We start from the raw sequence: 12998 nt of genomic DNA on the forward strand, positions 1-12998 counted from the left end.
ACAAAGCTCAGTTGATAGGGCAATTAATTGAAAAGCAATTAGCTGTAACATCACTGTTTATCTACAGCGCATGACGGTTGGTCAAACTGTAGAGGTGCGGCAAAATGATAATAATAATTTGTATACAGAATGAGGGCGGAAATGCCAAAGTCTTAAAAGCCTCATGTTCTTAAAGTGCTTAAAACCTAAATGCAGCTTCAATCTTACAGGATAAAGAACCATAGGTCTATCAAACTGGGGAATGAAAAAAAAAACATACTTTACAGTTTAAAAAACTCATTCTTTGGGCTTCACCCTTTCTTTTACTGAACCATGTTTCTTCGTTATAAAAACAGAGTCGGCAAAAGGAGACATCAAAAGGACCGTTAAATTGATTTGGGTGGTTGGGACGACAGCTAAGGATAAAAAAGAGGACTGAAATACAACGCTGACCGTCAAATTTAGTAAAGAAAAACAGAAACTATTTTAGCCAAGAAAAAAACTTACGGTTTGATGGCAATACTTCAAAATACAGTGACAGTGGTTTGTCAAAACATGGATTGAACAGCAAAGAAAATGAACGTAATAATTAAATAAATTTAAAAATAATAAACTATATGACTGACTTCGTTCACACCACGCGTTGATGTCACTCCATAACCCCGCGTGAGTCACAACCTGAGGAGGATTCACTACAGATTCACAGAGAGGTGAGCCAAACAATGGTTGATGAATGAGGCTGAAGGTCGTGGTGAGTGCCACAGTGACAGTCTGCGTGAGTCACAACCTGAGGAGGATTCTACCTCAGACGTTGACACCTCTAGTAGTGACCATACACTTTCTATATTGGCTTTACTGCAGATTCACAGATAAGTGAGCCAAACAATGGTTGATGAATGAGGCTGAAGGTCGTGGTGAGTGTCACAGTGACAGTCTGCGTGAGTCACAACCTGAGGAGGATTCTACCTCAGACGTTGACATCTCTAGTAGTGACCATACACTTTCTATATTGGCTTTACTGCAGATTCACAGATAAGTGAGCCAAACAATGGTTGATGAATGAGGCTGAAGGTCGTGGTGAGTGTCACAGTGACAGTCTGCGTGAGTCACAACCTGAGGAGGATTCTACCTCAGACGTTGACACCTCTAGTAGTGACCATACACTTTCTATATTGGCTTTACTGCAGATTCACAGATAAGTGAGCCAAACAATGGTTGATGAATGAGGCTGAAGGTCGTGGTGAGTGTCACAGTGACAGTCTGCGTGAGTCACAACCTGAGGAGGATTCTACCTCAGACGTTGACACCTCTAGTAGTGACCATACACTTTCTATATTGGCTTTACTGCAGATTCACAGATAAGTGAGCCAAACAATGGTTGATGAATGAGGCTGAAGGTCGTGGTGAGTGCCACAGTGACAGTCTGCGTGAGTCACCATCTGAGGAGGATTCTACCTCAGACGTTGACACCTCTAGTAGTGACCATACACTTTCTATATTGGCTTTACTGCAGATTCACAGATAAGTGAGCCAAACAATGGTTGATGAATGAGGCTGAAGGTCGTGGTGAGTGCCACAGTGACAGTCTGCGTGAGTCACCACCTGAGGAGGATTCTACCTCAGACGTTGACACCTCTAGTAGTGACCATACACTTTCTATATTGGCTTTACTGCAGATTCACAGATAAGTGAGCCAAACAATGGTGAAGGAGTTTGGCTGAAGGTCGTGGTGAGTGTCACAGTGACAGTCTACATGAGTCACTACCTGAGGATTCTACCAGAGACGTTGACATCTGTAGTAGTGACCATACACTTTCTATATTGGCTTTACTATAGATTCACAGAGAAGTGACCCAAACAATGGTTGATGAATGAGGCTGAAGGTCGTGGTTAGTGCGCTTAAGATATTTTATGATATGTTATGTGTAATATCTCTTTTTCAGGTTAACTTTGCATTCATAAATCGAGATTCTTCTTTCATATTCAATCAAATCGTTTTATTGAAACCGCTAAGTCTAAACAAGTAGATTACAAATACGTGTAATTTCAAACATATAGTAACCTATTAATACAAGTGCATTGCGATCTTTTTTTTAACTCAAATTTATTAATTTTACTAGCTGTAACCCGCGGGCTTTGCCCCGTTTAACTTCTTAATTTTCAAGATTATCTCGTTCGCATGGCTCAATCACGTCCTGGTTGAAGTTTGTTCGCTACGCTCACTCACCTTTAGGTTGGAGCTCGTTCGCTACGCTCACTCACCTTTAGGTTGGAGCTCGTTCGCTACGCTCACTCACCTTTAGGTTGGAGCTCGTTCGCTGCGCTCACTTGCCTTCAGGTTAGCTCGTTCGCTACGCTAACTCGCCTCCAGGTTGAAGTTCGTTCGCTACGCTCACTCACCTTTTGGTTGCAAATTAGCTGTTGTCATAAATGTAAAAGAAATAATAGTGCTGCACCCTGTTGGTAATCCTTGTAACTTTAATGCTATTGAACATCATAGAACAGAACCAACTTGTTTAATTGAAACAGCTGTTAAGATTCAATAATTCCATTTCTCATAAGGTTAACATGGGAAACTCCAGAGCCACTGGGGCGGAGCCCGAAAGGATTTTTGAAATAAGAATATGCCTATATGTTAATCGGGAATGTGAGCTATCATCATGCCAAATTTCAGCCCAATCCGACCAGTATTTTTCGAGTTTACTTTTCCCATACACACATACACACATACAGCAACCACCTCTTTTTTATAATAGTATAGATAGATGTTTATCTAGGCCTATGCCATTAATATATGTCGGGGGTTCTTACTGAAGTGTTTGTTATTGTTACCATCACTACTTCATTGTGAATCCACCGTTAAAGTCTCTCGATCATTAGCTCACGCTGATGTTAACAGTATAAGTGATGATTGCCAATGACTTATTTTGATGGAATTAGCTGCTATATAATTTAAAAGTATTCGTTTTTCAATAAAACGCTTATCTTGTTTTTTGATGATTCCAAAGTGTAATCATTGTTTTAATAGTTTCTGACTGGTTCTAAGGTTCTGACTTTATTCGCAGTACATTAATTCCATGTGAGAGACATAGATGCAGTTTCACAAGTAATGCTGAGGCAACGGCGGGCCCCAGGTGACCGTTGGCAGACAGGGAAGGCCCACGCTATGACCAGTGTCAGTGTGTGGGCAGTGTGGAGTGTGGGACACCTAGGCAGGGGCGGCGCAAGGTCACCCGCCAAATACGACCGCTCAATGAACTCTGACGTCATCCTTGTCAACGGACACATTGCGACAGAATCTACTGGGGTGACAAATTCAACTTGCCGCAAGAACCCTTCCTGTAAACGTATCTGCTTTGCTACCATGAGACGGTTCTTATCTCACCCCTGCAACTACTGCTCTTCGCATCGCTTCGTTTAACTAATGCTGCGAAATTTCCAGTTGTTCTCTATGACAATGTCGATTATTCTTGTTTTTCTTCTTGTTATTTATCTTGCTGTGTTTACTTAGTCATTTTACTGTTACCTTAATTTAATCGTTGTTTCAATCCATTATATAAAGTCAGAAGACTCACTATTGTGTATTATTGTGATTGGAGCTATCCGTTGGAAATAAATAAATGTCAGCTATTTGGTTATTATCATTAAGACATTGATTATAGCATTGCTATCCGCAGTGTGTCATCAAACGTCATTTCCAACCAAACAGGAGAGGTGACTTCAGAGCTGCCTCATAGTATTTACCAAAACTAAGAGAACAAGAGACAAAAGGGGAGAATAATTTGTCACTGTGCAAATTGGTCGTTTCATTCAACAGTAAAACTGCACAACATTATCCTCATTGTTGGTTACATACAACTTTAATGAAGATCCCCACTACTTAGCTTTGATAATTGGCTAGTGTTACTAACAAACGACTACTTAATGTACTATCAAAATCCGTATTTTAGGAATTCTAAATAAAACTTCGTAAACTTATTCTTTTTCAGTTTACTGGAAGTATTATCAGCTGTAACTTCAACATAGCCAGCCTACAAAAAAGTGGTTTCGATATCGAAAGCTTTCCTTCGTGCCATTAAAGTGGAGTAATGCATGCATTAGTTCCCCGCATTCCTGTGGAGGGTACACAATGGGGACAATGTCAGGGTTTCAATGGACAGCCAATTACTGTCTGGGCTCACAGACGGACAGTACCTCCAAACAAGGTGATGCAGCCCACACGGTCCCCGTCCCCCGTCCACGTACACTTGTCTATGAGCACATCATGCAAAGCACTGGGAGGGGCAGAGAGACGACATGGATTTATTGATGGAAACCATTAGCTTGTGTTCCAAATCCACCTTTTGTTAAATATTTTTATTTAAGATTATTTCTTAAACCGATTGCTTAGCAAGGCTGCTTTGAGAACCAGAACGTTCCATGAGGTGCCAACACTACCAGCCGGCAATCAAGTGGTGATGTTAAATCACGTCCACTTTACCGGAAGAAGGACAGTGTTGCTGTGAGGAGGAGTAGGGTGGTAGGAGGTGATGCCGTAACGATAATGTAACGGGCTCATTACTGCAGTAGTGGAGCGCAGTATTGAGTATCGCAGGTAGGTGCTGGTGCAGATTTTGCTACCAACTGCTGTCACTGAGCACCAACATGTTACTGTACTGGGACGAGGGGAGTGTTGCTGAGGATATGTGGGCGAAGTTTAGTGAAGTCCCTATTGCCACAGTTCGAGCGAACAGTACATTGTATTGCAGGTAGGATTGAGGGAGATATATGAGGGAGGTAGTGTGGTCCCTTATCACCAAAGTGTAAGCGAACAGTATTGTGTATTGTACTTAGGATTGAGGGGGAGATAGGAGGGAAGTAGTGTGGTCCCTTATTACCATTGTGCAAGGTGATTTTATTGTGTATTACAGACGTGGAAGTTAGAAGGGCAATGCATAGCTATAGTGATTAGTAAGGTCTTTCTTTACTGCATAGTATTTTAGTTAGATGTTGATGCAAAATACACACAGCAACTGATGTTAAATGTTCATATAGGTTTATCTTCAATACAGATTCAGTTCTCCTTGTATTAAGATTTCCCATCCTGTATTGTGATTACGGTATTGAACTTGATATCACTGGATTGTGTCACCTTGATATCTGGTGTCCCGCAACCACAAAAGATAACTATAGCTGTATTTTCCAATCAATACTCAGAATATCTTAATTTGAAAAGGGCAATAAAAATATATGCATTAAACCCATGGATGATTCAAAATTAACGATTATTGGAAGGAGGCAATTCATGTTAACCGAACCGAACTTGGAATTGAAATTGCCAAAGACTAGGAGAATAATAGTAATATCAAATTTCTATATGGGCCATGGGCCTACTATTTAGAATGTTTCATTCCTAGATTCCTAAACAAGTTTGTTTGTTTCATTCTTCGTCACTGCAGGCAATGTAAGTTTTTTAATGAATTCTTCGCTCTGAACTACGAAGATGTCATAATTAGAAAACATTTTAGAAAACATTTTAACACGGATTTCACAGGACGCCAGACCCGTCACCGCCTTTCCGATGCGCAGTCTATCCTTGATCCCAACCACTTCCCAAGTTTGGCAAGTCGTTCCACGAGTCGAGTTGACATGGATACCGCTTTCGGAATTACTTCATGTTTGTAAAAAGCTAATTCGATAACGGGAGTTTCACATACTTCCATGGCTCCAGTTGGCCGATTTAATTTTTGAATTTCCCTTATCACCATATTGTTATGTACTGGTAACTAGACCGGACAAAGTTGCTTGGCTGCATCTTTCCTATGCAGGCGGTTGTGTATCAATGCTCACATAGAAACCTTTCTGACGGATAAAGAAACGCCTGATATTATCTTGTACTATTAATTCTATCTTCAATGAAGCTATGTTTCACCTGTCTCTAGATGAACTCTTTAGAGAGGTATGTGTTTACCAAAATCGTACAGTTCGCAGCCACGAAGTGAGTGTCTCAAGACATGTCGTTTATGAGATACTACCATTCACCCAGGTCCCTAGTTTAGCTGGCAACATGATGCAATACCTTTGAATTTGGTAACTGTGTTTGTTCAATCCTTTACTCACCTAAGACACTGACACTCAGCCCACTGCCTGGCCTTCCTCTGCTGAGCATGTGCCGCCCTGTCGACATGGTGACATTGCTCCCCACTACACGTTTTCGTTAACAACTCGTCACTCTCGAATTTGCGAATGTTGTACACTGAGTTTTTTTCAGAACTGTGCTCAGCCTAAGATACTAAACCATTAATCATTCTTTAATTAATTATTTTGCAAAATCACCTAATGTTTTTAGGCCCTGCTATAAATATCTGGAAACGTTTAAATTGGGATGAATATTGTTTATATAGCATAAATATTACGCAACAAAATAGACAAAACGATTCCTTAAAAATGAAAACGAAATTTAAATCCGCTTGAGAAGAAGGTGAATGCTCTCAAGTTGACAACGGCTAGTGATTGGTGTGATAATTTGCCAACACTCGAGGGCGGGCTATTGTAGATCAAGGGATTGTAATAGACGACGACCGACATCTATTGTCATCCACTCAGCTTGATCTGATCTACTTCCTTTCTGTTTGACACAATCCTTCAGGCCATTTCTGAACACTTGTAAAGAAGGGTTTGGATATTGCTAGCTAATCAGCCTATTTAGTTTCAAACTTAACGTTAGTTAAATTTATAGCAAAACTCGTGTTCACAAATGGAATGTACTAGACTTGATTCTCGGAATAAGCTCATTGTTATAAAATCTCAAGAAGTTTAGCCTGAAGTAGGCTAAACCTATTCATATCCAACCCCCTTTTCTCACGTATCAGATTACAGAAAAAGAAAGTGTTTCACAAGGAATCATAACATGTGTCCAAGTACATGGGATTAACAATTTTGCACTACAAATATTTACAGTTTATAGCCAATTATTGTTGTGGATATGTTAATGAGACAACATACGGAAAACTCCCACAAGCTAATGCGGTAAGATTATAATAGAAAACGTGCTGTTGAATGTTGGCATCTACTCATGAACATGAACGTGTTGAGCCGAAATACGGCAGGGACGAGCACAGTTCTGACACCTACCTAGATTCACTGATCACAGATCACACGGCACTGATCACTCACTGATCACTGATGAGTGAAGACCGGGGGACACGCGGGCTGAGACTGAGGCCGACACACACCGGTTGACGCTGATCGCCCACACACGTCACACGTCACAAGTCCCCCCACCCCCCTACACTTGTTTACATTCCGGGATTACATCATACTCATACACAATCACCGATGTTTGTCGGTAATAGTTTATAGGCTGAGGTTATAGAAACGACGACAAAGAACTCGCTGTGAAACAATGTACTGTTTCACTGTACGTAGAAAGAGTGACAAATGGTGGTGTGGTCTTCGTATTTTCTCGACAAAAGAATACATATGTCAAAAAATATATTTTGGAGATAAACAATCGTGACTTTTTCAAAAGTTGGCTCAGCAACTAGTATGACTAAAAGTTGGCGTCAGGAGTTAACGTTATGACCAAAAGTTGGTGTCAGCAGCTATCATTATGCCTAAAATTCGGCGTCAGCAAATAGCGTTATGTCTAAAACTTGGCTCAGCAGCTAGCATTATGCTTAAAACTCGGCTCCACCACTAGCATTATACCTAAAAGTCACATCAGCAGCTCGCGATATGCCTAAAGACGAACACTTCCTGCCAGGGCGGCATTAGACTCCCCACGGAAGTAAGGCCAGGTGGAGACGATGCTATAGAGATTGGAAAGTTCCCATGCTAGTGGTCCCCTCAGAGTCGCACCTCTCTCACCCTCAGACAAATCACCCCCGCGCAACAGGTGGTGCAGTTTATGTCCCAGGTAGCCACATTATAGGGATCAGTGCCAAGGGAAAAAGTCTAAAAGGCCCTTTAATCGATATAGTGATTTGTTGGTGGGACTATTCTGAGCTAAGGAATATTATTATCCTTGGTATGACCACGGCCGGCTGTTGTAAATAATAAAGATTAGTTGACCTCACAGCCATACACAGTTTTACTTTTAATTAACTTCAACTAAACTTACCTTACTGTAGTGTCTCTTATTTTCTATAGGCAATACACACCTGAAACATAAAATTCCATGGTTAGTGGACATGAAATTACAAAGTAAAATTGTTATTTCAACTGGCGTTTCAAGCTTTGCTGTTGAACAAAAGATGACATTTTCAAAGCACTAATAACAAAGATCTGTTAGTTGTAGAATTGTTCGGATGTATGATTAGTCGACCACTTACTTCGAAGGACTCAGCCGTTCAATAGCACTTATTAAAAATGCACACCGATAGCTGGAAGACATCAGTGTACACAGTGATACAGTTTAATTCAAGGGAGGTAATAAATTACATGTTTAGAAAGGAAAGACTAAGGCAATATTTATACAGAAACAGTCAAACAATATCACTCATTTTGAAATACTCATTGTGGAGGAGGTACCTAGGTGTGCAGTCAGAACACGTAGAGTAACCAGATCAAGATGACGCAACTGTCACGTACAGCTAGAGTTGCTTTGGTCCTTGTACGTGTCATAACCGCCATACCATGGTTGTATTGTTGCCTTCCTTATCACCAGAGGTCAAGTACCCCATCAAAGTGTACTAACATTGTGTTACTTGTCAGGGGCTTGTAGTAGGTGTGATTTATGTCTCATACACCACTAGTCATTGGTGTGGGCGCATCACGCAACGGAACTTGTTGATAACCATGCAATTTTCTCGTCAATATCATACTGTATTCACGCATTACCTCGTATACATTCGGTTTTCTTTTATATTTACTCAAACAACCTTTATTTAGTGGTACACGTAGTCCACACATTGTGTTTAACTAATTCTGGTCCAGGTTTGAATAAGTCGGCTTTTGTGAGTTGAGGCGCGTTGATTAATATGTTGACTTACGAATCTACCCAAGAATTTATGTCAACTATTTCCAGCATGAAAACTTTGAAATAAAAAATGCACTTTAAATCAACGCTACCAAAATAATTTAAGTTTTACTTATTAGGACTAATTAGCTTTAACCTCCTCGACAGCTACAATTTTTTAAGTTTTATTCGTAAATATTTGTATACTGGCAGCATAAAGAAGTACGAAGGTAGGAAGTATGAAGAATTATTTTGAAGAGGGATTTATGAAGTCCTGAAGTAGATTTACTAGAAAATAATCGTCTCACCTCTTATTCTTTTATAACACTACATGTCGTCGCTGGACATCTTAGTAGAAATAGTGAGACAGCCAGTTGCACTGTCTACACTACAGACTACAGACTCAGTTCAGGTAGAGGTTTACAACCTGCCATTACCGATCCGTACGGCTAAACATGCGTTTTACGCTTCATGAAATTAGAAAATGGCTTCAACCCGAGTGAAGTAGATTATCCGACCGTAAAGTGCAGGTTTATAGCATCATTTTGAAGTGAGTGGACGCGGACAGCAGTAAAATGCGGCTGGCCGGTCTAAAGGATGTAGTTTAGTTTACAGTATATACTGCAGCTGCCCAGAAGATGTGGGTCTCATGAGGACGAGAATACAGTATATTCTGCACCCCAGAGGATGTAAAAGTTCTATACGCTGGAACAGGCCGCTGTGGAGGATGTAGTATTCGGTAAATACATACTAATGATGGGTCATATAATAAGATGTAGTATACAAAAATACAAGAATATAATTACTAACTCCTAAGTGATATAGCTTGCATGTAGCAGACCATAATGAAGAATCCAGCATACAGCGCACTTCATCAGCTATTCCAAAGATATTGAATGTTGTTTAGTGACATATATTAGGAATAAGTAAACTGTATTCATTATATTATAGAGCTTTTGTCATGTAGAGGTTAACCAAGATATTGTGGAGGAATTCCTTTTATCGACCAAGGCCAACATATTTATAAGTATCCTCCTTTGATATTTCTTGGGACATTTTCCCCAAAAGTTTATCAGAAAACAGTGATAAGTAATAAAGACGGACCGAAAGTACGGATAAGAAATAAGTGAATTTAATTGATAGTACGAACGGAACGTTTTTAATAAAGTTGAAGTAAATTGATAAAATCCAAACAGTCGGTAGTTAGAGAGGGTAATTTATCTCAGTGATGAATCAAGAAGCTGTTTTGACGAGCCTGAACGAAATAAAATGACCCATAAAGAAAGAAAGAAGGGAAGGAGGAATGGATGTGGAAGGTGTTGGAACTGACGTGAGTTATGACCACACCTGACACAAAGCGAGAGTGAGAGAAGTGGGGCATCAATCACGGGGCAACAGCTACAACAGCGAGCAGGTAACAGTAACATCAGCATCAGCAGCCTCTAGGTGTCTTTGTCTTTGTGTGGTAGCAGGGCCCAGACAACCTACCTAGTCTGTGGTACAGGTAGGACAGATAACAGCGAGCAGGTAACAGTAATATCAGCATCAGCAGCCTCTAGGTGTCTTTGTGTGGTAGCAGGGCCCAGACAACCTACCTAGTCTGTGGTATGTATCAACAGCGAGCAGGTAACAGTAATATCAGCATCAGCAGCCTCTAGGTGTCTTTGTGTGGTAGCAGGGCCCAGACAACCTACCAAGTCTGTGGTACAGGTAGGACAGATAACAGCGAGCAGGTAACAGTAATATCAGCATCAGCAGCCTCTAGGTGTCTTTGTGTGGTAGCAGGGCCCAGACAACCTACCTAGTCTGTGGTATGTATCAACAGCGAGCAGGTAACAGTAATATCATCATCAGCAGCCTCTAGGTGTCTTTGTGTGGTAGCAGGGCCCAGACAACCTACCTAGTCTGTGGTATGTATCAACAGCGAGCAGGTAACAGTAACATCAGCATCAGCAGCCTCTAGGTGTCTTTGTGTGGCAGCAGGGCTCAGACAACCTACCTAGTCTGTGGTATGTATCAACAGCCAGCAGGTAACAGTAACATCAGCATCAGCAGCCTCTAGGTGTCTTTGTGTGGAAGCAGGGCTCAGACAACCTACCTAGTCTGTGGTATGTATCAACAGCCAGCAGGTAACAGTAACATCAGCATCAGCAGCCTCTGGTGTCTTTGTGTGGCAGCAGGGTCCAGACAACCTACCTAGTCTGTGGTATGTATCAACAGCGAGCAGGTAACAGTAACATCAGCATCAGCAGCCTCTAGGTGTCTTTGTGTGGCAGCAGGGCTCAGACAACCTACCTAGTCTGTGGTATGTAGCGACAGCGAGCAGGTAACAGTAACATCAGCATCAGCAGCCTCTGGTGTCTTTGTGTGGCAGCAGGGTCCAGACAACCTACCTAGTCTGTGGTACAGGTAGGACAGATAACAGCGAGCAGGTAATAGTAACATCAGCATCAGCAGCCTCTGGTGTCTTTGTGTGGCAGCAGGGCCCAGACAACCTACCTAGTCTGTGGTACAGGTAGGACGGATAACAGCGAGCAGGTAATAGTAACATCAGCATCAGCAGCCTCTAGGTGTCTTTGTGTGGTAGCAGTGCCCAGACAACCTACCTAGTCTGTGGTATGTATCAACAGCGAGCAGGTAACAGTAACATCAGCATCAGCAGCCTCTAGGTGTCTTTGTGTGGTAGCAGGGCCCAGACAACCTACCTAGTCTGTGGTATGTATCAACAGCGAGCAGGTAACAGTAACATCAGCATCAGCAGCCTCTAGGTGTCTTTGTGTGGTAGCAGGCCCCAGACAACCTACCTAGTCTGTGGTACAGGTAGGACAGATAACAGCGAGCAGGTAATAGTAACATCAGCATCAGCAGCCTCTAGGTGTCTTTGTGTGGCAGCAGGGCTCAGACAACCTACCTAGTCTGTGGTATGTATCAACAGCCAGCAGGTAACAGTAACATCAGCATCAGCAGCCTCTGGTGTCTTTGTGTGGCAGCAGGGTCCAGACAACCTACCTAGTCTGTGGTATGTATCAACAGCGAGCAGGTAATAGTAACATCAGCATCAGCAGCCTCTAGGTGTCTTTGTGTGGCAGCAGGGCTCAGACAACCTACCTAGTCTGTGGTATGTATCAACAGCGAGCAGGTAACAGTAACATCAGCATCAGCAGCCTCTAGGTGTCTTTGTGTGGTAGCAGGCCCCAGACAACCTACCTAGTCTGTGGTATGTATCAACAGCGAGCAGGTAACAGTAACATCAGCATCAGCAGCCTCTAGGTGTCTTTGTGTGGTAGCAGGCCCCAGACAACCTACCTAGTCTGTGGTACAGGTAGGACAGATAACAGCGAGCAGGTAATAGTAACATCAGCATCAGCAGCCTCTAGGTGTCTTTGTGTGGCAGCAGGGCTCAGACAACCTACCTAGTCTGTGGTATGTATCAACAGCGAGCAGGTAACAGTAACATCAGCATCAGCAGCCTCTAGGTGTCTTTGTGTGGCAGCAGGGCCCAGACAACCTACCTAGTCTGTGGTACAGGTAGGACGGATAACAGCGAGCAGGTAATAGTAACATCAGCATCAGCAGCCTCTAGGTGTCTTTGTGTGGTAGCAGGGCCCAGACAACCTACCTAGTCTGTGGTATGTATCAACAGCGAGCAGGTAACAGTAATATCAGCATCAGCAGCCTCTAGGTGTCTTTGTGTGGTAGCAGGCCCCAGACAACCTACCTAGTCTGTGGTATGTATCAACAGCGAGCAGGTAACAGTTAACATCAGCATCAGCAGCCTCTAGGTGTCTTTGTGTGGTAGCAGGCCCCAGACAACCTACCTAGTCTGTGGTATGTATCAACAGCGAGCAGGTAACAGTAACATCAGCATCAGCAGCCTCTAGGTGTCTTTGTGTGGTAGCAGGCCCCAGACAACCTACCTAGTCTGTGGTATGTATCAACAGCGAGCAGGTAACAGTAACATCAGCATCAGCAGGCTCTAGGTGTCTTTGTGTGGTAGCAGGCCCCAGACAACCTACCTAGTCTGTGGTATGTATCAACAGCGAGCAGGTAACAGTAACATCAGCATCAGCAGCCTCTAGGT

At 42.4% G+C, this 12998-nt stretch overlaps 1 protein-coding gene across 10 annotated transcripts in view; it reads right to left on the minus strand.

The window, feature by feature from the left end:
* The window catches only part of LOC128987629 (protein TANC2), a 139399-nt gene that overhangs the window by 43109 nt on the left and 83292 nt on the right, over positions 1-12998 (minus strand). The window contains exon 1 of one of the 10 annotated variants that reach the window (XM_054408598.1): positions 6079-6203. The exons of the other annotated variants lie outside the window; for them this stretch is intronic. Coding sequence (XP_054264573.1) covers positions 6079-6145 — 67 coding nt within the window. The 5' untranslated portion in view covers positions 6146-6203. Of the gene's footprint in view, positions 1-6078; positions 6204-12998 lie in introns of those variants that run through there. 10 annotated transcript variants of the gene reach the window in all.

Source organism: Macrosteles quadrilineatus, unplaced genomic scaffold, assembly GCF_028750875.1.
Source record: "Macrosteles quadrilineatus isolate MER2022 unplaced genomic scaffold, UCM_ALF_1.0 Scaffold_1__1_contigs__length_201487025, whole genome shotgun sequence".
Classification (NCBI taxonomy): Eukaryota; Metazoa; Arthropoda; class Insecta; order Hemiptera; family Cicadellidae; genus Macrosteles; species Macrosteles quadrilineatus.